Source organism: Pangasianodon hypophthalmus, chromosome 18 (assembly GCF_027358585.1).
Source record: "Pangasianodon hypophthalmus isolate fPanHyp1 chromosome 18, fPanHyp1.pri, whole genome shotgun sequence".
NCBI classification, from domain to species: Eukaryota; Metazoa; Chordata; class Actinopteri; order Siluriformes; family Pangasiidae; genus Pangasianodon; species Pangasianodon hypophthalmus.
The window spans coordinates 18,111,914-18,135,316 of NC_069727.1; the positions used below are offsets into that span (position 1 = coordinate 18,111,914).

The 23,403-nt window shown below is 39.6% G+C and overlaps 1 protein-coding gene across 13 annotated transcripts in view; it reads left to right on the forward strand.

Annotated features, from left to right (window-relative positions):
- Positions 1-23,403, forward strand: part of grip1 (glutamate receptor interacting protein 1) — a 274,798-nt gene that overhangs the window by 229,304 nt on the left and 22,091 nt on the right. For all 13 annotated transcript variants that reach the window (XM_053241697.1, XM_053241701.1, XM_053241696.1 and 10 more), the window contains 7 exons: positions 96-243; positions 768-937; positions 2,995-3,141; positions 6,618-6,767; positions 13,570-13,756; positions 15,630-15,775; positions 16,865-16,945. In XM_053241697.1, coding sequence (XP_053097672.1) covers positions 96-243; positions 768-937; positions 2,995-3,141; positions 6,618-6,767; positions 13,570-13,756; positions 15,630-15,775; positions 16,865-16,945 — 1,029 coding nt within the window. The remainder of the gene's footprint in view (positions 1-95; positions 244-767; positions 938-2,994; positions 3,142-6,617; positions 6,768-13,569; positions 13,757-15,629; positions 15,776-16,864; positions 16,946-23,403) is intronic.

A 23,403-nucleotide genomic window follows, 5' to 3' on the forward strand; every position in this document is an offset into this window, starting at 1 on the left:
TGAGGGACTGTGTGACATTATCTCTGTTTATCTGTAAAACCTCTGTCCCTGATGTCCATTTTGAGTTTGTCCTCTCTTCACCTCCCTCCACGCAGACTCCATAGCCAGTGCGTCTGGTCCTCTCCTGGTGGAAGTGGCCAAGCCTCTGGGTTCCAGCCTGGGAGTGGCTCTGTCTACCTCCATGTACTGCAACAAGCAGGTCATCATCATTGATAAGGTCAAGCCAGCCAGCATTGCTGACAGGTAAACCCTCAGAGCCAGCTTTGCTCCACCCACAGCCTGCTTGTGCCCCCGGACCCTCTCACGTCACGTCATTGTTATCTGACGCAGATCAGCGTAGCAGAGAAATGCCGACTCATGCATCTGTGTTCAACTGTGAAATTTCTGGAGAGATTGCAGTGCAGAGCACTAAGCGACTAATTAAAGAAATTCAATAACTCATCTGCTGTGGAGGCTGTGAGAAACCCTGTAAGAATAATCAAGATGGCAGATTGCTGAGCGAGTGAAAGCTCTAGTGTCTGAAATGCTTTGGATGATTCAGGCATTTGTTCCCAGGAGGAACCTTAACAGTTAAAGCTTTGTAGATAACTGATTATCATACTCCACCAGACACGACACAAAGTTTTGTGCAATCGTTCTCTGCATTATTGAACAGATTCTTTTATCGTTCTGTGTGTATAACAGAAAGATGATGTGTTTGCAAATTCACTGTATAGTTCAAAAGAGGCTATCCGCAGGACAGGAAGTGATGTGGTTGTGTTGTGTAGGTGCGGGGCACTGCATGCCGGTGATCATATCCTGTCAGTAGATGGCACAAGCATGGAGTATTGCACGCTGGCTGAAGCCACCCAGCTCCTAGCCAGTGCCTGTGAGCATGTCAAAATGGAGATCCTTCCCCATCACCAGACTAGACTGGCCCTTAAAGCCTCAGATCACGGTAAGACACACACACCCACACACACACACACACACACACACACACACACACACACACACACACACACAGAGCCCAGGTTACAACAAATCAGCAATCTCAAACACCATGTGAACTCTGCATTGTTGTGTCATTAGCTCATATACTTGCTATTATTGTACAAGATTCATTAGTATCAATCATGTAAAAGAAAAAATATGTATTATCTCATTGTTCCACTAACATGCAGTGACTTTTGCTCCTCCTATAAATGCCTTCTGGTTTTTGCTTATGTCTCCATGCATATGCAGGAATAAAATAACCCAAAAAAATCATGTCAAATTTCATTTCACTCTCTCCCATCCCAGAAATCACACCAAAATACCGAGTCTGTTTCAGTCAGAAATACAAGGCGATGTCATCATTCCATTTTAAACTTTATTGTCTCATACGTTTTTTATTAATCAAGCAGTGTTTCTTGTCAGTGTCATTTGGAAAATGTTAGATATAATGGTGCTTTCAGGACATGCACTTTGATTTATTATATTAAATCACAAAATATGCATATACAAATGTGAATGTAATGTATGCCATTTATTCAGAACTCTTTTCCTGCATCAAGCACAGGGGTCATTAGGTCAAAACGGTTAGAAATTGTGTTTCGATGAACTTATGTTAGGTGACTAAAAGAGTATGGAGTTATAGAATGTGGATTTTTTTGCATTTGAATATATAAATGTTATTTTTCAAAAAATCGGACAGCATTCAGACGGGATTATTTGGAACAGCAGTTACGCTAAAATAGAAATGTCTAATTTCTTTCCTAATACTTGGGTTCAATTCTCTCTGCCTTAATTAACGCAGAGAAAAGCAGTCCTCTCAGAAGAGGATTCCACTAGTGTCTTGGGATTCTGTCGTTTTAAGACCACTCTTCCAAAGAATGGATGTGCAATTCAGCATTCAGCAGTTTATGGTGTCAGCTACTATCCCAAATAATCCCAAATTTTCTATGGACTTGAGATCCGGTGGTTTTGCAGGTCAGTCAAAGTGTTGCTCTCTAGAGTTGTCATCCTGGAATATGGGAGTGTCAGTGTTGCCTTCTGCCTGGACGTGCCGCTATAGCTACTTTCGCCCAGGTGTGCATCCTACTGACATTGCATAATAAGGCAGAGATGAGAAATTTTTCCAGAAGGCTGATGCGTGCCTGTTGTGCACTTACATATGCACCTCACACTACCGTACACATTCTGACATTCACACACACTCTTAAAACAGTATCTCTGCAAACAGAATATACCAGTGTCTTCCCCTAAGCATAATATCGTCCACCCATAAAGAATCACACATGCACACACAGAACTAATGGCCCACATGTGGTCAGGCAGGATCAGGCTCTCGGCTCTTTGGTTGTCTCTCAGTCCTGCAGCAGTGTTTCTCCTCACTCTTTTCCTGTGTGTCTCTGCTTGGGTCCTGCAAAGTCATTACAGTAGTTGTGCATGTTTCTGGGAGCGAAGTTGTAGAGTTCATATTTAATAATAAAAAAAAAAAAAACTCTGGTTTAAGCCACATCCACTTCAAGTTTAACTCTGAATACAGATACAGTTACAGATATTAAGATATTACAGATAAAGATATACAGATATTATGAATAATTGGAACTAAACGGATACAGGTCGCGTCATTGGGTAATACCTGTAGATATTCTGATATGATTCACTGACGCATTTTCTGCCGTGAATGTGTTGTGTTGACTCTTACACATGAACAGAGTGAATGCAACTTGTCTTAAGACACATTTCATTTATGCCTCTGAGGTTTTGCACAATTGGCAGTTGTCTCAGTTACTAAGAGGACATCAGTATCAGATGTTGGGATCAGCTGATACTCAGAGCTCTGATATTAAAAATTGAAAAAATACGATCAGTAAATCCCTACAGTTAACCATCAAGGCATGAATATTTTTTTTTTTGATATTTAGATTTAGTGATATTTAGATGAACATGCCCCTGTGTGTTGTGCTGCACCTACCGTGTTTATGCTGTTGTATCATCTCCTGTCTCTCTTCCTCTCCGTGTGGTCAGTCAAGGTGCAGAGGAGCAACCGGCCACTGCCCTGGGAGTCCGGCACAAACAACAACAGCAACTTCCTTCCCTACCAGCACTATAACACCTACCACCCTGACCAGTCCCGCAGCCAGACCAAGCAGAAATCTTCTCCAAACAACCCCCGTAATGCCCTTTTCCTTTCTCCTAAAGCCTTCACATCTCCATTTCTCATCCTCCTCGCCATTTCTCCTCTCCTGTCAGAGCTATGACCTTCTCATTTTGCATGGACTGTGTCATATGACCTGTTCGGGTGTTAAATTGTGGTAAATTTAACATGCATGCAAAAATATGAATAAAACACTTCGGGATGTGCGGTTATAGAATTTTAAAAAAGTTAACAACGAAGGTCTGTTGAAGCTTTAATGCAAAGTTGTGGAACATTAGAGTTGATTGTTTTCTATAACTGCTAAGCCTGGCAGTTTTATACTATAGTGCTGTTGAAGTCTCATTTCTTATTGGTCAGAAGGTGTTGATTAATTTTCTGTAATGGCAGTTTTAACAGTAGTGCCGACTGTAACACACATCACAGCGTGCTTCTTCTAATGTTATTGTGTCTGTAGTATCAAATTACACAGTCACTTGTAAGATGGAAGCTACACCAAAAAAAAAAAAAGTTAAAAACGTGTTATCGTTGATATACGTTTTCTGTGAGAAGAATTTTATTTATCAGTTTTGGATGGAGTCTCCAGTGTCAGCACTTTGTAACAATCAGAGATAAAAGCTGTAACTAACAGGGAAGTCTTCAGGATTGACGGCTTTGCATTTTCTTTGTACCGTGACATTGTGACACTTACAAGAAAAACGAGAGGTAGTGAGGGAGCAACTGTTTATAGCAGTTATAATGCAAGTGATAATAGGAACTAATTTGATTTGAGGATGTTCCACAACAGTAAATGTATGATGTATGGTTCTTTAATACATGTAAAAATGGTATTGTCAAGTTGCTGTGGTATACGAGGAATAAAACACCTAAAGACGTGCTGTTATAGGAAAACAATCACACTACACCATTATTGATTATTTTCCTATAAATTGATAATTTTCCTATAACAGCACAGCCCATCATGTGTAACTCTTTATGTATATAGCATCTAGACCTAGTTGCTAGATCTAGTTATTTCACAGTTAATTTTTTTGTTTGAAAACAACATTTTGTGTTTATAGTTACTGTATATTTAATATCTAACTGTCCTCAAAATCTTGCTATCACTTAATTATAACAGCTATAAACAGACTTTCCTCACCAACATTCATCTATTATTTCCTTTCTGTTTAAAGTGAAATCTCCTTCCATAAATGTTAAATAGATATGCTCATTTTAGAAATCTTGGCTACAGCTTTTTTTCCAGAAATTAGGCTATACACGTTTCCTTGCTAAGAAACAGCACATTTAAAAAAAAAATCATTGTTATGCTATATCAAATAATATTTAGCTGTTCTTGAACAAGTCCCTGTGAATTAGGTTGATTAGAGATGAAGATATTAACATGAATGTATTAATATAAACCTGTGATTTGAGTTACAGCTGGAACTAATGACCAGAACTGCTGCTGTAGAAAATTAATCAGCACCTTCTGATCAGTCCGATTTGAGAATTCAACAGTGCTGTGATATAAAACATATTAGTCTGTCGAAACTGAAGTGTGTCGAATCGTACTGTACCCCAGTTTATCTTATTCATGGCTGAAGTTGTGTGTTTGTGGTGTTGTAGGCTTTTTCCATTGCTCAAGAGAAACTAGAGCGGAACTAAATTCCTGGCTCTCCTTTTGTCAATGAAATGCACTGAGGCTACAGAATGTTTTCCTTCTCTTTATCTCTCTCGTCATTCCCTGTCCTTTATTGTACATTTGTTGACATGGCTGAGCTCTTTCCTGCCAGAGGCAAGCGCATTAAGGAAAGGTGGTGTTCAAATCGAGACAAGTATGCAGTCACAGAGCTTTTTGTGGTGCTGTTTAGCAGCGATTTCTAAAATAGATCTCTCAGAGCTGAGAGCAAGCTTTCCAGGGCTGCCACTGTGACAAAATAATGTCACACACACACACACACACACTGTCTGCATTCCTGTGATCCAGGACTCCACATGGCCTTGCTTGTTTTTACAGTGAGGTCCTGGATACCTCTTTATAGGCTTAAGGGGCTTCTGAGACATGTAGTCAATGGTAATTGATGGCCTGAGCCCCGGGTTTAATAATGGCCTTTAATAGGCTAATAAGGTGGAATGATACAACGCTATCAAGATGATCCATTTCATATGAGCCATTTAGTCCCTCCTAACACTCCTCACCTCCCTAAACGCTGCTCTCTCATTTGATGTTCTTCCAGATTTAAGGGCTGCCTCACCTGAAACGCAGGCTCTGGTGATTATAATCAGCTCGTTGCTATAAATTAAAGCTGCAGTAGACGTATTGATCTCATGCGTAGCTCTTTCTCCGTTTCAAGGGCAGTGTGTGCATGCTCTAACTGCTCTAAAGTCTTCTCAGTGCATCAGAGCCAGAACGAAGCTGTCCCACTTCATTGGCTAGATAACAGGCACTTGTGAGTCATGCGCTTTTACTCGCATATTCACCGTCCAGGGTCCATTTGCATTTTTTATGCGTATCAAAATATCTTTGTGTGTGTCTCGTCTGCTTTTTAAAAGTTGAAACCTTACTCAGGTGCTTCACTTAACTCCCTTACTTACTGAAACTTTACTGACGAAACCTATTCAGCAACATTTACAAGCAGCTTAATGGCACTAATTTATTAACACGTGGATTAAGGTGAAGTCACCCGTTGCAGAATGCAGCTTGGGCCATTAGGGCTAATTGGCTGGCCTTTAAATTTCTGGCAGCTTTGTGCAGCTTAGTGGCTGCCTACGAAAAACATAAAGACCTGCAGTCTGCCAAGAGAAGCAGCTGTTTCAAACACTGTTGCACACATGTATGATCTGTTTACACCACATGCCCTGAGTGTGTGTGTGTGTGTGTGTGTGTGTGTGTGTGTGTGTGTATATGACACAGTTTTGGTAATTTTGTCTCTGTGCACCACCACTATGGATTTGAAATGAAGCAATCAAGCTATAACTGAAGTATAGACTTTCAGCTTTAATTCAAAGAGTTTAACAAAAATATTGCATTAACTGTTTTAAAATTAACATATGGCCAGAGCTGTTTTGGTAGTACAAGGGGGACCTACACAATTTTAGGCAGGTGATGATTGGTGTGTGTGGGTGTGTGTGTGTGTGTGTGTACCTATGTAAGTATGTACATATATTGTTTGCTTGTGCATTCAATGCTTCAAAATCAGTACTTAGTCCCCGAAAATAACAGACCCAAATTATAAATAATACTGGTTTCAAATTTTGAAATGTGTTCTAATTGTTTTGGAGAGCTTTATTAAATTATGTTTCTATACCAGGGCACCCATTCCTTGCATTTAATATGATCTGTAATAAAAAAAATAAAATATTGAATTCCTTAATATTCAGTAAATGGTGAGGGTAAAAACAGTTCTGTGATTCTTAATGGTGTCTTGTGTTAAAATGTCCTTTTGCATAGGTTCCATTTAATGTTCCTCTCTCTCTCTCTCTCTCTCTCTCTCTCTCTCTCTCTCTCTCTCAGCTCTGGGCTCATCGTTCTCACCCACCTCCATGAGTGCCTACAGCTTGAGCTCCCTCAACATGAGCACACTGCCTCGCAACATGTATCCCACAAGCCCCCGCAGCACATTGATGAGGCGCAAACTGAAGAAGAAGGACTACAAGAGCTCACGTAGGTTTCCTCCCCTCCTCTAAACCATTTCTAAAGTTGGCTCTCACTCTATCTCTGTATTTTCTTTAGAGTTTGTAATTGGATCAGCCACAAATCACAAAATCCTGAAGTAGCAGCTGATGTAGTGAAGTGCGCTTGGGTGATTTTGAGCTACAGCTTGATGAATGTTAAACTTAACATTCACTATGCGCTAGGCAGAAGGTCTTGAGTTCAGAAATGCCCTAGCTCACCCATTTCAAGACTTTTTCAATTTCTCAGAATGGCTGAGGTAAACATAAATAGCTGTTTCTTATTGATTTCATATGGCCCTCCTCTAATATATTAGGGTCACTGTGCTGGCTTTTTTTTTCCAGATTTATTGCTTTTTCTGATGTGCTGGGAATTGTGTTAGACACAAGGCTGACTAAAACCTGAGTTCATGCATAACCGGGAACAGAAAGGAACGATCCGTGAATATTTGCAGTTATATTGGTTTCTCATTGCAATCAAAATTTTCCACAGTTCAGGATTGATTTACTGAAGTGTAGCTTTATACCTCATAGAAAAATACAAGCTTGAAAAAAGCGCAGTAAATGCTTTTTCACCTCTGCGCCTCTACTTGGTGTTCACAAATAACCACGGAGCAAAGTGGAAACCTTCTATTACAGGCTGTTACACACAATTATACATTCATCTTCATGTCTCTGTGTATCATTAAAAGCACCAATATCTCACACATGATTTTGCTCCATTTCCATTAGGGCTAGATTTTGTACTGGGAGCATCAATATCTCCTAATGGCACCGAAAAATAAATTCACAATAAAATTCTACCTCACAAAAGACATGGTACCAGTAAGTGCTCTTACCAGAGAAGATTATTTTGGAGCTGAGCAAGAGGTATGATGTACTGCCACGTACTTGTTTATCTCAGGTTGCCACCGAACTGGTGCTAATGCAAGAGATTTCTGATCATGCAACCCAAAAAAGCCTTATATAATCATTACTATACATTTCATTACTCCAGACCTCCAGGTTAAACGTTCTGAGGGATCATACAGACAAAAACATTTCCAAACAGAACACTGTGGAGAACGTCTGAATTCTGAGTAACTGTTAACTGATGATGGCTTTTGGATCAAATTAAGATATTTGTTCATTACAAGTTATTTAAAATGGAAGTGCTTGGGTGAGATTTCTGGATGATTATTAATGGAGTAATATTGTAAGATAACCAGTTTGTTAAACTACTGATATTTAGGTTCTGGAAAGAATAGAGGGAGTGAGAACGAGAGAGAGAAAGAAAGATGGAATGACTACATTTAGTATTCTGCTCTTGGCTGTAATATCCCGTGCCGTGGAGCGAGAGGAGGGAAATGACACCTCTGGCTAGCCCATAATTAGATCCTGTAAGATATTTCAGATTGTTCAGTGAAGCGGACTGCCTGGCACAGCTCGCCCCCTCTGCAGCAGATAATTACTCCAGCCACACAGTCACATCTCAGATAGCTCTTTCTTATCACTAAACCTAACAATAAACAGGAAGCTGGGCTGGAGGAAAATGGCAACACTAATCGCTAGTCCTGCTGGAAACAGCACGCTGTCAGGAGGCTGCTCCTCATTTGTTTATGTTTTCTCTCCTTTTCCTTCTTTGAAACTCGGAGTTCAGCCTCACTGGATGGCAAGATGGCGGTTAAGATGCCAATGGGGTGTGGGAGGAACATGAGATTCACAGCAGACGAGTGGGACTGGCCTTTCATTAGACTCTGAGCGCATCATTAATTCCTTTGTAAATGAGCAGGTTGAAGTGATGCTGTTTACGGCGTGTAACCGTTCGGGTTGTATAAACTGTCAATCATGTAAACAGTGATGAATCAGCATTCTAAAGTTTTAGATTTCTGGGTAATTTTTCTGGATATGCTGTTTATAATGTGCAATCCTTAAATAATTACTTGACAGTTTTGTTGTTCTGGCTAATTAGTTCAGGATCTGTTGATGCCTGGATCTGTTGAACACACAGAGCAGCTAATTCTCCAATTATATCACGTTCCCTGAAACTGGAGGACTCTTCTGAAGTCTTATGAAATTTCTTGTAATCAGGCAACTTGAACAGAATTCTGCAGTGTTTGTGCATATATAGTGACTTGCATAAATATTCAGCCCTATGCAGCATTAAAAATTAATTGGGGTTTAATGTCACTCAAGACCATTTTTGTCCACGTCGACAGTTCATTTTAATTCCAGGTTGTAACACTACAAAATGTTGAAAAGTCCAAGGGGGATACTTATGCAAAGCACTGTTGGAAAATTGCTTTTTATAAGACAGGTCAGGTTTAATCCACATTGAAATCGACTGAAATATCTGCATCTTTCTTTAATCTCATTTTTACAAGATTCAGCTACTACTTCTGCCATTGACCTCGCCTCATCACCTGACAGTTACCACACAATAGAGGGTAAAGGCTAGTGAGTAACGTACATCACAAGTTTACCAGAGAACTATTTCCTGCTATGAAGACAACGCTGATGTAGAAGTATAGATACACAATTCTCTTTTCTTACACTTGAATTGTGGCCGGTCCTGGCTGGCACGTTATCGCCAGTTAATTCACTTCATTATTTGTTGTAAGTAGAAAAGTGAGCATGACTAATGATTGAATAATATGATCTGCTTCGGAAGGTATTCTGCTAGGTATTGTGGACTGTCGAGATCTGATTTTAATCACAGGCTCTTTCATGGTTTTCCAAATTAAAACTGTAATACAGAGATTACTCATTCTGTACGCTATCTGTCCACGTCAGATAGTCCTGTAATCATGTCTGAGCACAATTACTGTATAAACATAGGCTGTTAATAATAGCCCCTGATAATGTGTGCAGAAGTGGAGGGAGAAAGAGAGACAGGGGCAGAGGAAAAGAACAGAGCGACGGAGAGGTCAGGGAGAGAATGCAGAACAGCTAATTCATCATTTTTAAGCTGGGCTTGATTGACATTGCCTATAGCAGGGTTGTGGAGGTACTTTTATCGAATGGGTCTCTAGAGGCTCTGTTGTCTGCAGCTCACAGGGAACAAATAAAGTGTGCTGACACTTTGTTTCCAACATGTCCGCAAACATTTCCAGACTAGAGAGACCCATTCTGCAAAGTCACCCATCACAGAGTCCTGACACAGATGCTGGCCAGTCATGATGCAATAGAAGGTCACACTACTCTGTTGAAAGCTCACACACACACACACACACACACACACAGAGTCAATAAAGTAGACATGGGAGAGGATACACTGTACACTGTGCACACACACCCTAATGTGCCTATAGAGCATGTTAGAGTCCAATCTTGCACATAAGCTGTTAGAATTGTGACTCATTTAACCTGATTTAACTAATCACCTCATTACCGAGACCTTCTTCTTCTGAATTTGGTGTATTAGTCGAGTGAAAACATGAACCATGATCCATAGGGCTGTTCTCCTTCAGGATCCTGGTTTTACTCTCTGGTTTAAGAACAGCCTCATAAAATTCAATCTACTGCCTCCTGAGGCTGTCATGTTTAATCATGATATATTTCCTTTCTGTGTTTCTGTGATCCAGCTTAATCACAAAAATCTTCCCTTCCTTTATCTCTCTGCTCCAGCTTAGCACAAGATCTATGCTAAATGTAGCATGACCAAGGTAGCAGCAAATCTCCTCTCTGGGAACCATTAGCACGGAATAATTGTTTTGTATCTTGAGGTCTTCTCAGTGCAGATATGAGAATGTGCTATTTGAGGCATTAAGGTGATTTTGCAAAGCCATATCCAGTTAAATATAAATGCTTTTAAGGGTTGTGTTTGCTCTGTGCTGTCTAATAGCCATGAACTAGACCTTGCTCTTGGTCATTTCCTTGGCTTCAAATGATATGCCGTCATCATATGTCTTAATCCCGGGAAGTAAAGAGTTTTGTGCTCATTATTTATTGGAGACAAAATTTCTCTTCTAAATCCTCCAACACTGAGTCTCCAGTCTGCATCTGAGTCATGGATCAGGCTGTGAAACGCGTCAGTGCCAGAGGGATGGAAGAAAAGCAGACTTGGCAGTGATTCATCGAAAATCTGTGGCTGGCGACCCCTCAGGAGTACAAAATTGCACTCTCTGTTTTCCATCCGTTTTGAACTATGCTGCAAAAGGGATGCTATATTGGACACAGTCCACGGTCCCGAATGAATGGGCTCTGGAAGAAGCTTATGAATACATAAGCTGTTATAAGACAAATTTAAAATGGCTATAATAAGAAAAGAACTGATGTCAAATTCTGATTGTATTGTTTTAGTTTTTGGATACCACTCCTAAATCAGTCTCTGAGTTTAAACAATCATCCTCAGGTTAGCAAAACTCGTGGAGCGATGCATTTTAAAACAGTATCTATGGCTGGCATTGCAATTCCAGCCTGTGTGAGCTTGAGCTATCAATCAAAGTGGCAAATGCTGGCAATTCTCATCAGAGCTATCCTGGATATATAAAGAGCATGACCAGAGCAAGTCAATAGCCTGCTGATAGATTTCTTACCACGACCGGTGTGTTAGCCATGTAATGGTCAGGGGAGACGGCTTCTGCTGAGAGGGAGACAATTCTTGGTACTTACCATTGGCCATCTCAGCTCTCTGACACTTTTAAAGGATTAGATGCAGTCTTTGTTGTTGCACTTTAGCTCTGAAGTCATTGTGTACGTTCAGTTTTTTTAAAGGGTTTTTTTTTCGGCTATGGAAAGATTTATTAAAGTTGAGATTACGAAGCTTGGTTTCTAGTGCAAAATCAGTGGCTCACTTGACTTCTGGATAATTACAAATCTCCACAATGTACCATTTAGATGCCTACATTGTAGTGGTCAAACCCTGTTTGGGGTTTTAATATTTCTGACAAACTGGAAGTCAGATATGAATTACAGTGGTAATTTGCCTTTATGGTGAAAATGGCTGAACGTAAGTACTGATAATTACAAACAGCTCTCTGTGGCTTACTGAGTACGAGCTCTCCAGTTATTTGGTAACTTGCCCTAATACCCAGTCTGTCACAACATATGTTGTTTAGACTTACACTGTCTAACATGTTATGCAATCTGCAAATTAGCCTTAGAGATAATTTATACTTGAGTTGAAACTGTGAACATGTGTAGGCGTCATGCGCACGCGTTCATATAGGTGTCTGCCAACGTACTTTAACATAATTGCGAACGTGTGAACTTCAGGAGTGTTGAATGCACTAATCCAGAAAGCACTCTAATAGAAAGAATGGGCAGAAGAAGCAAAGTACTGGATAGTTTGTGGCAATATTACACTGAAATGTATTTTTTTGTTTGTTTGTTTCTTTTTTCACACATTCACATCTTTGCCTATCTATTTTAAAAATAGACATCACTGTCATTTGACGATTTGTAACGTTGCGTAATTTATAATATTGCACCTGGGTTCTGGGTTTTGGGTCTTGTGCCATCCCCAGTCCTACAGGATAGCCTTCGCTGTTCGAAGTTATTTGATGCAGGGCACTTTGGTGGTTTTGGAGGCATGCACATGGGCTTCTCTGCAAGCTCTGCTTCCCCATAAACCCCTCTCTTTGTGTCTCAATGCAGATACAATTAAGTGCCTAATTTCTCATGCTCCTTAGTTACTTTCATAGTACTGATGTGATTTTCCTTCACAATTGTGAGATAGTTTTTCTTCAAGATCTCATAATACTCTCTATGTAATCTGTAGAAGGGTTTTTCCCAAAGGCTCTGTGCTATGATTAGATACTGAGAATAATGGTGTTCTTTATCAAAAGGCTGTATCTTATCACACAGCTTTGGCAGACAGGCCCAATTCAGCACAAATAAGGTTCCATTCTGTAGGAACTTTAATAAAATCTTACCAGAGATATCTTCAGTCATCCATCTTTTGTGTTTATGAACTATTTCTATAGTGAACATTAGATCGTTCATACACTCTGAAAATTGTTTGGCTAATAGTATCCTAATTTGGGTTAATTTATGTTGTTTGTTACAGTATGTTTTTGTATATGAAATCTAACACAATAATATATCAAATTGTTAACTCAGTGTCATGTCCATGTACATCTGATATCATGAGTGACGAATATCTTATCACAAACTCTGAAGTAGAAAAAGATATTGGAAAGATTATCTGAAATATGAAAGAATGTCTGAAAGAATATCAAACTCTGAATTAGAATTAACTTGACTCCAGTGCTCGTGATAATTTGAGATAATGCTACAGAGGAAATGAGAGTTATTTTTTAACTAGGTAAAAGTAGCAATAATAGTTATGTAGCAAACCAAAAGTATTAAAACATTAACTGTAAATATCACCCACAGATTTAATCTAACCTTTAAAATTTTCTTATAAAACATACTTTGTTACAAAAAAAGATTGTCCTATTTATTACAAGAATCCAAATTCAACCATATTTTCCCCAAAATAATGTTAGTTAGTGTACTTTTCAGCAGCAGACTAACACTGGCTATCAAGCTTCACTAGAGTTAATAAGAAAAAAGTTATTGTCTATGTAAGGTTGAGTATATACAGTAATATCATTTTAAAAGGTTCAACTAAATTATAAATTAACTTGAATGTGAACAAAAACAGTTGTTTTCTTTTAGTTCAGACTTTCTCTGGTTGCCACTTTGTCTCAACAGGCGCAGTGTAAAATGCCGAGCTACGCATTATCCACCCGACTCCTGAAACAACAAGCTAAACCCAGCAGCTGACTTGTAAAAATAACCCACTATTGCCTCAAGTATAAGAGTGTTTTTAGGGCTAATGTTGCTTTTCTGCTTTCTCTTTATTGCAGTGTCTCTGGCCTCCAGCACTGTGGGCCTGGCCGGACAGGTGGTCCACACAGAGACCACTGAGGTGACTCTGGTCAGCGACTCCATCATGGGGTTTGGAATTCAGCTCCAGGGAGGGGTGTTTGCCACCGAAACACTCACATCTCCTCCACTCATCGCTTACATAGACCACGACAGCCCAGCCGAGAGGTGAGGTCTCGGCACAAGACCCGGGTCTTATTTCATCTCAGCAAATTAAAATAACAGGTTTAAAAGTGAGCAGTCTGGGCAGGATCTGAAAAGTGTAATTGTTTGCTTTATCTGTGCCTTGTGATCTGTGCTGAAACAGCGTTAATGTTTTATTACTAATCTTAAACCACATTGAATTTGTCTCTAATCTTGATCAAATCCCAGACCCACAGAGCTGTTACTGCATCAGCATCTTATCTTCCTCCGCTCGACTTTTCCAATCATGTAATTATAGATATTTCACTTGATACATTGCCAGGTGGCTGTGATAAGGGGGCTTTCAGCTAGAATGTGGGTTGATTGAATGCTTAGCTACATGAGAGGCTAAAGAACTTGGCTGTAATTGCCCGGGTGGGCTTGTCTCAGGTGGCACCCAAATAAACAAACACATGTAGCAGCTGACAGGATTTACGCCCAAATCTCAGAGTAATTACCAAGTCCTAACCACAGCTCTGGCATTAACTTTGGCAATTGTAATTGTGTTGATGGACATGAACCTTTTAGTAATGAGAGATCAAGGACAGGCTAACATTTACACTCAAACATGTCCATGGTTTCTTTTCCTTTAGCCTTCCTTTTGGTTTCTAAAATATGCAGTTGCTTTCTTGATTTTTTTCTGTGCTTAAAATTATTCAAGTGGGTTTGCACTTACCAGTCTGAAATATATATTTATATTTAATATTGGTCTACATGTTTCACTGCACTCATGTTTCTTCTAAATCTGAATAATTGGAATGGAATTATGTTATTTAATTTGGTCTAAGTACAAGTATTTTGTCCCTGTCGTGTGACTTAGTTATAGTCTAAGAAATGAATGTACTACATTATTAGTTTTTGCCCATAATGAATTTGAACATCTGCAAATGTTTTAAATGATGGTTTCTTACGCATTCTGCCAGACAGCATCTAAAGCTTTATTAATACTCAATTGGTTTCCTTTTTCATAATTATTTATTTGTGTAATAAGCAATTCCAGTTTGCCAGGGGAGAAAAAGAAGTTGTTGAAAAAAGTTCCCCTTGATTATTCCAGCCAGACTTGAATCAGCAGGAAGATGTCACAGCAGGATTTTATTTGCTCACTTCATGGGATTTCACCCCATTTCAATTTTTTTTAATTTTGGAATTATGATTTTTTTTTTGGTAGACAACCCACAAGAGATATAAGGATATGTATATACTATAAAAGCGTTTTCCATTCAATAATCTTTCAAACATTATTGGGGGTACAAACTTTTGCACTCAGATGTATACTCTTGTCGAAAGTACAAAATGAAGCACTTTGCTCTTATAGAAAAATAATCAGCAATAGAGTAGTGTGATTCAGAGGGCCATTACCACCTGAAAGTAGATTATTTTCCAATAACGGCATGCCCCAAAGGGTTTATTCCTCTTGTACCACGACCAATGATTACAAATATTTATTAATTAAAGAACGACACACATTTTTAATTTGTTTTTAGGTACATTTAATGTTGTGGAACATCTGCAAAGCAAGTTAGTTCCATCAGCCTCTTTTTTCTCTTTTGTGAATTTAATTAAGAAAAAAAAATGCAGCTTGTCATGTTACTGAGAATCTCCTGTCCAGCTTTACCTCTGGCTGTTACAACGTGCTCAGACTGGAGAAAAATGTTAAATAAACACTTCTTTAGAGATATATATATAGAAAACTATATCAACACCTTCTGACCAATCAGAATCGAGCGTTCAACAGTGCTGGGAATGTAGAGTTTTTTTTCTGACAGTACAGGTGGTGTTAATCTGCTGCTTCATTTCTGTGCAGTATCTCAGATTAATGAGTTGATTTTTTTTTTTTTTTGTGATGGACTGTACACAGGTGTGGAGTCTTGCAGATTGGCGACCGACTCCTGTCCATCAATGGGATCCCCACAGAAGACAGCACGCTGGAAGAGACCAACCAGCTGCTGCGTGACTCCAGCATTACCAGCAAAGTTACGCTGGAGATTGAGTTTGATGTAGCAGGTAAGGACGCCCAGCATGTTCAGTCAACAGCCCATTCATTTCCACAAAAAAATATCACATGACTAGTCTATTATTATGTGATTCAAGCTGTCTGCCACCTGTTTACTGCTTACAAGTGATCAGTGTGAGCCTATAGGCAAACAGTGATTTGAAAGCCATCCAAAAGTACAATCTTGAAGCTGTGTGTTTGTGTTGGTGGAGGTATGAAAATGCAGAACTGATCAGTCACTCCCATGCTGAGCTTTGGCAGTGTGATTAGAGCCTGAATCCTGCCAAAAACCCACCATCCTAAACACACACAGTAATTAATATGTGTAATTTTAGCACCAAATCCTTTTCTTTTTCTACATTTTGTGTGTATATTTCTGAGTTTCCATACTGATTGTAGATTCTACACTGATTTTGTATAATGAACACAAACATCAGCTCCACATAGAGCAGAAAAAACAACTTGCAATGTCCATTTTTTACAGGAATTCTTTTGTGTCTTTTGTTTTATTGTCACAAAGGCACAGAGTAATGATCATTTTTCATCACTAAGCAATTACATTTTTCTAGATTTCCTAGAAAACATAGGCAAGAAGAGAAATGATTTGACCTTGGCTTTTCTGGAAGGATTTTTGACCATGACTCTGAGGTGTTTCAGCACAGAAAGAATGTGCTCTGCTCCTGAAGGAGGAGGAATGAACTTTTCTGAATTTTTGTGTGATTGTTTTAAAAAACCCTGGCCTTTATGTTGCACATGTGTAATTGCAGTCCATCAGAGGGCAGTCAAATTTCCTTGTATGGTGCTTTGATGCTTTTGCCATCAGCTGAGGTCGTTTGTAGCTGTGCACTCAGAGAAATAGGGGGTACTTTTCTCCATTAGTTATTGCGACCTTCTCTTGCTCCAGACTAACCTCTATAAACCTGCTGTGTCATGAGTGTCTGTGACGCTCTCAGAGAAGAAACTGGAGGCTTTGTTATCTAAATTCTGAATGCTTTTTACTCACCTGTGTTTTTTTTCTCTTTTGGTATGACATTATGGTTTTAATTGATATGGATGAATGTTACTGTTTATTTCTGTGCCCTGTCTTTTCTCTCCTTTAGAGTCTGTTATCCCGAGCAGTGGCACCTTCCATGTGAAGCTACCAAAGAAGCCAGGAGTGGAGCTGGGCATCACCATCAGCTGTGAGTGTTTGGTTGTTTCTCCCCTATACACATCAATACACTGATCATCTCATTAGGGGCCATAGTTATGCTAGATACTTTAACACGAGGCAGTCGTGGCCTAATGGATAGAGAGTCGGAGTTGCAGCCCGAAGGTGAACCTGAAGGTCGTGGGTTCGAGTCTGGCAGGGATTGTAGGTGGGGGGAGTGAATGACCAGCGCTCTCTCCCACCCTCAATACCACGACTGAGGTGAGACCCTTGAGCAAGGCACCGAACCCCCAACTGCTCCCCGGGCGCCGCAGCAAAAAAGGCTGCCCACTGCTCCGGGTGTGTGTTCATGGTGTGTGTGTTCACTACTGTGTGTGTGCGCACTTGGATGGGTTAAATGCAGAGCACAAATGATACACCCTATCATTTGTCATTAATAATACACTATGTGGCTTATTCAGCACGATAATATAAATGCTGGTCTATTTATATGAATCCAACAATAAGCCTAATACAAACACGTTGCTACAAATGGCCTTCACAGCACAATCATTTGTCTCAAGACTATGAGAGAAAACAGACTGTAAGAGCTGTAATTAGCTCATGTCCATGTCTGTTTGAGGCTGCCCGGTACACTGGTCATACTTTTTACCATGATTGGTCTCATTGAGCCTTTGAATATTCGGGCACAGACACTTTCTGGGAGCAAATGAAGCAAATGGTTTTGTGATTAATTTCCCAGAAGAAATTTCTGGAAATGTCTATTTCTCCTGAACCACACAGAATCCACCAAATGTTTCTTCGACAAAGATTTTTCAATGTGTTGCACAATGCTAGGCTGCATTAGTACATCAGCCTGGATACACTGTTGAAACTGGGAAATAAAGCCGAATAATGCCAAGAAAGGAAAGAACGCGTAGTGGCTCTCAACGTGGGGTCCGAGAAGCAAAGCCAGGGGAAATCACATCCCACCATTATCAAAGTTTTAAAGTATTAATTATTAAATTCTTATAGTTATTAGTCTGTTTGACTGTCCACTTGAATCAAATAGGTTTAATCCAAACCTTAATAATTGAAAAAACAAACAGCCTGTAAATAATGTCAGCTTGGACCTAATGTCTTCTGTCAGTCATTAAAAAAGCTCAGTGGCACCAAATAAATAACCAGAATATTATTATACACATTTGATTAATGATCCAACAATTTTTGTAGTTCATAAAATAAATCTGTGCTGAGACAGGGCATGGAATTTTATATTATTTTTATTTTTTTAACAGCTAAAAGGGTCCCTGGCTGCAAAAGATTTGAGATTAATTAGCAGATAATTTAGTAACTGGATCTAAAGACAACTAGTAGATAAATTAGGAAAAGTAATGAGTTTTTTGCATCATATCTGATTCATCAAAACATCAAAACTCTCCTGATGGTTTTTTCTGAACTGTGGCAATGACAGAATGTATATTTTGCAAAGGAAAAAAAAAAAAACAGTAGTAAACAATTTAGACCCCAGCTAAAGTGGTACTAAACTAATCACATAAGAATCTCCATTGGTTTACAGCTGCCCCAACGTCTGCCCCATGCCTAGTGATCAGAGAGGCAGTGCACAGTAATACTGTGACTCTCGTATGTCACTGCCTCCTCTAAGTTTCACACACCTCCATCACTGCTTAAATTGATTTTATTTGGTGCCAAATAAATGGATGGAATGGAAAATGGAAAGAACTATTAAAGGGCTTTGCTGTAAGCAGGCTCTAAGAAACAAAGCATTTGTCTTTGACAGTTTCAGACGTGACTCATTACAGAATTACACACTACAGGCTTGAATTCTCCAATTATAGCTACAGATGGTATTTAGGGAATGAATTAGCCACAGATGGACATAACTGTGCCTGTTATGAATTTAGTATATTATCTAGAAAAATGCCAGCTGAATTTATTTTTGTCACATTTAAATATTTTGGAAGCAGTATATAAATATATAAATATATAAATAGCACTATACTGTTACTGTTCTGTTCACAACTTTCACATTCTCTGATTATTTGTCTGCTGAACTACATTTCGTAAAAAGCAGACCTCATTATTAGCCAGCATTAGGTCCCAGCTGATTCCCTGCTCTTGCCGTTGAGCTTACTTGGTCTTTTTTTCCCCCCCACTGTTCCTGTCTTGTATTTACCACCTCTTTAATATTCAGGAAGGTCATTCTGAGACAAAGAGAGACTCACCTGTAATGCCTTTTGTTCCTCTGGCTAGGGATGCTCAGTGCTCCATTCCCTGCCCTCCATGATGAATGCTCATGACCTTAACCAGAAGTTTCATCACCGCCTGGTCAAACAAAGATAATTTATTATTTTAAAGCAAAAAAAAAAAAATCTCATTTCTTGTATTTTATTCATTGGTGATGTAATGCATTTGTGTTCTTTTGCAAAACATAAGTCTGGTGTCAGCTAGGTGTGTGTGGAGCTGGGAAGCTGATTTCAGGTATTTGAATTATATACACATCGCATTAAATATTTTTTCTGTGGTGTATTTTATAACTGTAAATTTTTGCCAAGGTTTTTTTCTTTGTTTTGAACTTCCTAGGGGTAAGATTGGTAAATCAGAACTCTAAATTAAGGTTCATACAGATTTTCTGAAAATTAGGCCAAAGCATCCAGGATTCCCGCGAAAAATAAGATGTTTTCAGAGTGGTCGAGCATTTAGCCAATCATAGCCATTTTACTCACTAGCATACATGAAGTGAAATGAAGTGAAGTGAAGAGACATGGAGTAGAGTTAGGTGGAGTCAGAACAGAAGATATGAACTGTAATGAGGCAAATGCATCTACTTTGGCTGTTAGCTGCTAACATTAGCATAGCCTAACTAGCGAGAACGCTACCTAAATCACCACACTGGGCAGATACTAAGCATCGAGTGTTTAACATCACTGTAGAAAACTAGCTATTTAAGTAGAACGTAAAAGCTTTGACCACTCTGTAAGTGTCTACTTTTCTCTGGGAATCCCAGATGCTTCACCATTGGCATTAATTTATATAAACTGTAAATTGTATTTTTGATATTTGAATGTAGGTGGGCTCACAGCAACTGCCCAACCATCTGCAGCGGTATTAAACCATCTGTAATAGAATAAGGTTTATAGGAACACGCCGATCTGGGCTATGTAGGGGTGTGATTAAGTGAACCATTTTGAAAATTTTCAAACTTTATAAAGCACCCCATTAAATGAACAAGCTGTGCTTTTAGGATTTGCTGCATTACCTCCAGCAAACTGTAGGATCTTATGTAAAATATTCTCTTAGCTATGCTTTCTACATTTTCTAGGCTGTCAGACCCACACTACCCTTTCTGATATATAGGAAGTCTCATTTTCAACAGTGGAACAAGGAGTACTTCAGAGATACATCATACACCCTAATTCTGCAGGAAGTAATAAATACCAGCTTCTCAAATGCAGTTTTCCAGGATACATTGTGTCACACGGAAGATCCTTCTTGTTGGTAATAAACCTCCTAAAGCTGGCTCATGGCCAGCCAGCCATGTTCATGGTTTGTAAGTTTGTGTGATGGATAGAGAAAAGAGAGAAAGCACAACAGGAAAGAATATGAGAACACAGAGAACAGTCAGCTGTGTCGATGTTATTGTCTTCAACATGCTCAGGACACAGCGAACAGCCTGCAGGCTCGTGCTCTCACGCTGCTCCAAGTAGCACCTTATTTATGTGCTTTGTGAAGTGCTTAACGCCACCCAGCTTTATGTCTGACACGAGGTCATATTTCTCCAGAACGGGTAAAGTCAGCCAGGGACAGTTCTCTTGGACCTACTCTTTGGATTTTACATCAATCAGTCCCACCCATGTTGAAAGAATCTGATTAAGTAGAATGCTGCGATTTATGTGACGTTGATGCTACTAGGTGTTTTCTTGAGCACTGTATATTGTCATATATTAGAGTTAAACAGCATCCTCATGCAGCACAGCTGAGAAACATCAGCGTTCATCTTGATAAGCTTTCCTTTACAGAGTTGATGGACTATGTGAGTTTGGCATATTTGCTTCTCTGTGTCAGAGCATGAATCAAGAATGTGATCTCAGCCTGACGCTTGCCTAGTAAGATTCAGACGAATATGGCACACAGTCGAGCAGCAGCGAGGATGTACCAGTCCTCACAGATACCCTAAACAGCAGATGGAGAAAAAAGATGTAATCAGATTTACAGAAGGCGTCGTACAGTAAACTCTCATCTAGCCCAGATGTGGCAAAAACAAACCGGCAGCAATAACACAACAAAATGGCCAGAATCATTCCTTTTCAATAAGAGCTGCTGATTTACGCTGACAGGAGCCCACACACAGTGGGTGGCCGAGCGATGTAAAAACCTTGCATGGAGTTATGCAATTATAAACTCAAACAGCGTGGTGACTCTCAAGAAGAGTGAGGGATGATGCTGCAGTTCTTTTTTCTCCACCGTGAAACATTATCAATTTTTTGGTTTTCAAATATTTATTCCTAGTCACAGCTCCTGATCCAGCTGGTGATACACGCCTTGCTGCCTACAGGCTTGAAATGTTTGATGCATCCAAACAGAACAGCGCCGGGTTTTTGTTTCTCTACAAGTAGACAGCATTGATCACAAATAGCTTTTGGTTTACTTTGACAGCTCATACCACACTCTTAATAAAACATTTTAAAGCTGAATACCTTACAGGGTTTTTTTTTAGCTTTTCTCTCTGGGGAAAAACTTCAGTGTAGCTTCAGTGTAGGCCACAGCCTCTCTGAGTGAGAGGAATGGCACTTCTTTCTTCCCGGTGAATCACAGTGACACTAGCCAATCTTTGAGCTCATGTATGTGGAAGGGGGTAGATAGCACTTTCCTCTGAGTGTGTAATGCTGTCATGTGATGTAGACAGTATGTGGTTGGCTGGCTTCATGTGTCTCGGAGAAATCACATGTTAGCCTCCACCTTCCCCAGTTGGTAGTTGTCGCATGATAGGGGGCAGCTGTGTTGTTGGGTTGGAATTAGCAGGTGACCAGGTTGGGAGGGTCAAAAGCACCCTTAAGAAATGCACTTTTCTAAGTGTGTACACTGCTCAGGTGCAATTTAAAGGCTACACTATCTTTTAGCAGGATCTAATTTGTCATCAAATTGGGAAAGATAAGTCATTTTCAGTGGAACGTCTGATCCATTAAATCCACTGGGTGGTTTTGTATATGTTCTGTAGCTAGCCGTATTGCACTAGCAAAGTTCTACCAGGAAAATCATGCCAAGCTAGAAATGCCCACTGTCGACCAGTGTAGAGTGTCATTAGATGAAACGTCACCGTCATTGTCATACTAATCCACTAATGTTTTAAAATGATTGTGATCTGGTTAAGTGTTCTATTTTGAAAGAGACTTTAAATGATTGCATCCCATTTATTCTTGAACGTGAGGCACTGTCACTTGGTCAGAATTTGTCAGTCCAACTGAGAAGGCTTAAAGTATATGCGTTCATGTGTAGCTTCAAAAAGGAAATACCTATATTATTCTGATATAAGCCTGTATAGTAGGAAACACTCTGAAGCCTGTCTGAGATTCAGAGCAAACATTTTGAGCTTGAATAATAAAATATGGAGCAGTCACTCGGTGCTTGTGCTTTTCTAACTTTGACAATTTGCTCTTGTAGAGTGGGACTTGTTCAAACCCACTTCCCTGTGATTGACAGTCCTTGAGGCAATTTCTTGCCTTTGCTTGGTCTCTGTGGCTGAGGCTACCAGTGTAATCTGCTGCATCTAGATTGAATCATCAACATTTTACAATTGAATCCCTCCGTTCTGTTCACTCTCTCACCCTGTCGCCCGACACCACCATTTTTTTTTTTTATCTCCTCTTGTTATATTAGGGATTTTGTTTCCGTTCTTCCAACTGCCCGTTAACCAAATTTGTACGTTGCAGCAATTCATGTAACAATTTCCTCGGCCATTCTGCCTTAGCTCTCTCAGAAGACAGAGATTCATTAGCAGGGGACATCAGGCTTATGTCTGCTCATTTTTCCACACATCTTTCCACAGCTTGCAGCATCTGTGCAAGAGCAATACATTTTATTCAGTGCACTCATTGCCAAGAGTTGCATCCTTACAAATTTGCAGAAAGGAAATGAGGACCAGAGGATGTAGTCTGCTTGTTTAGAATACCAAAACGCAGAATTTGCAGCGTAAGCTAAAAGGACACTCTATCTCATCAGCACTAGCAAACACAGATGGGAGCTGATGAAGTCCTGGGACACTGCAGATGTGTGATTCTGAGGAAAGTGGCAGTGACTGGGCCACTTGAGGTTGTTCACTAAAGAGAGGTGGTCCGTTAGTCAGCAAAAATGACTCACCATTCTCACATGGCATCTCCTGAGTGAAGATCTTGGGAATACACTCGATTGTTTCTCCTAGTCATGTGGTAAAGAAGTCTTTCTGACAAACGCGATAAAACAAAAAGATCTAGAGGACATTTGATTACTATT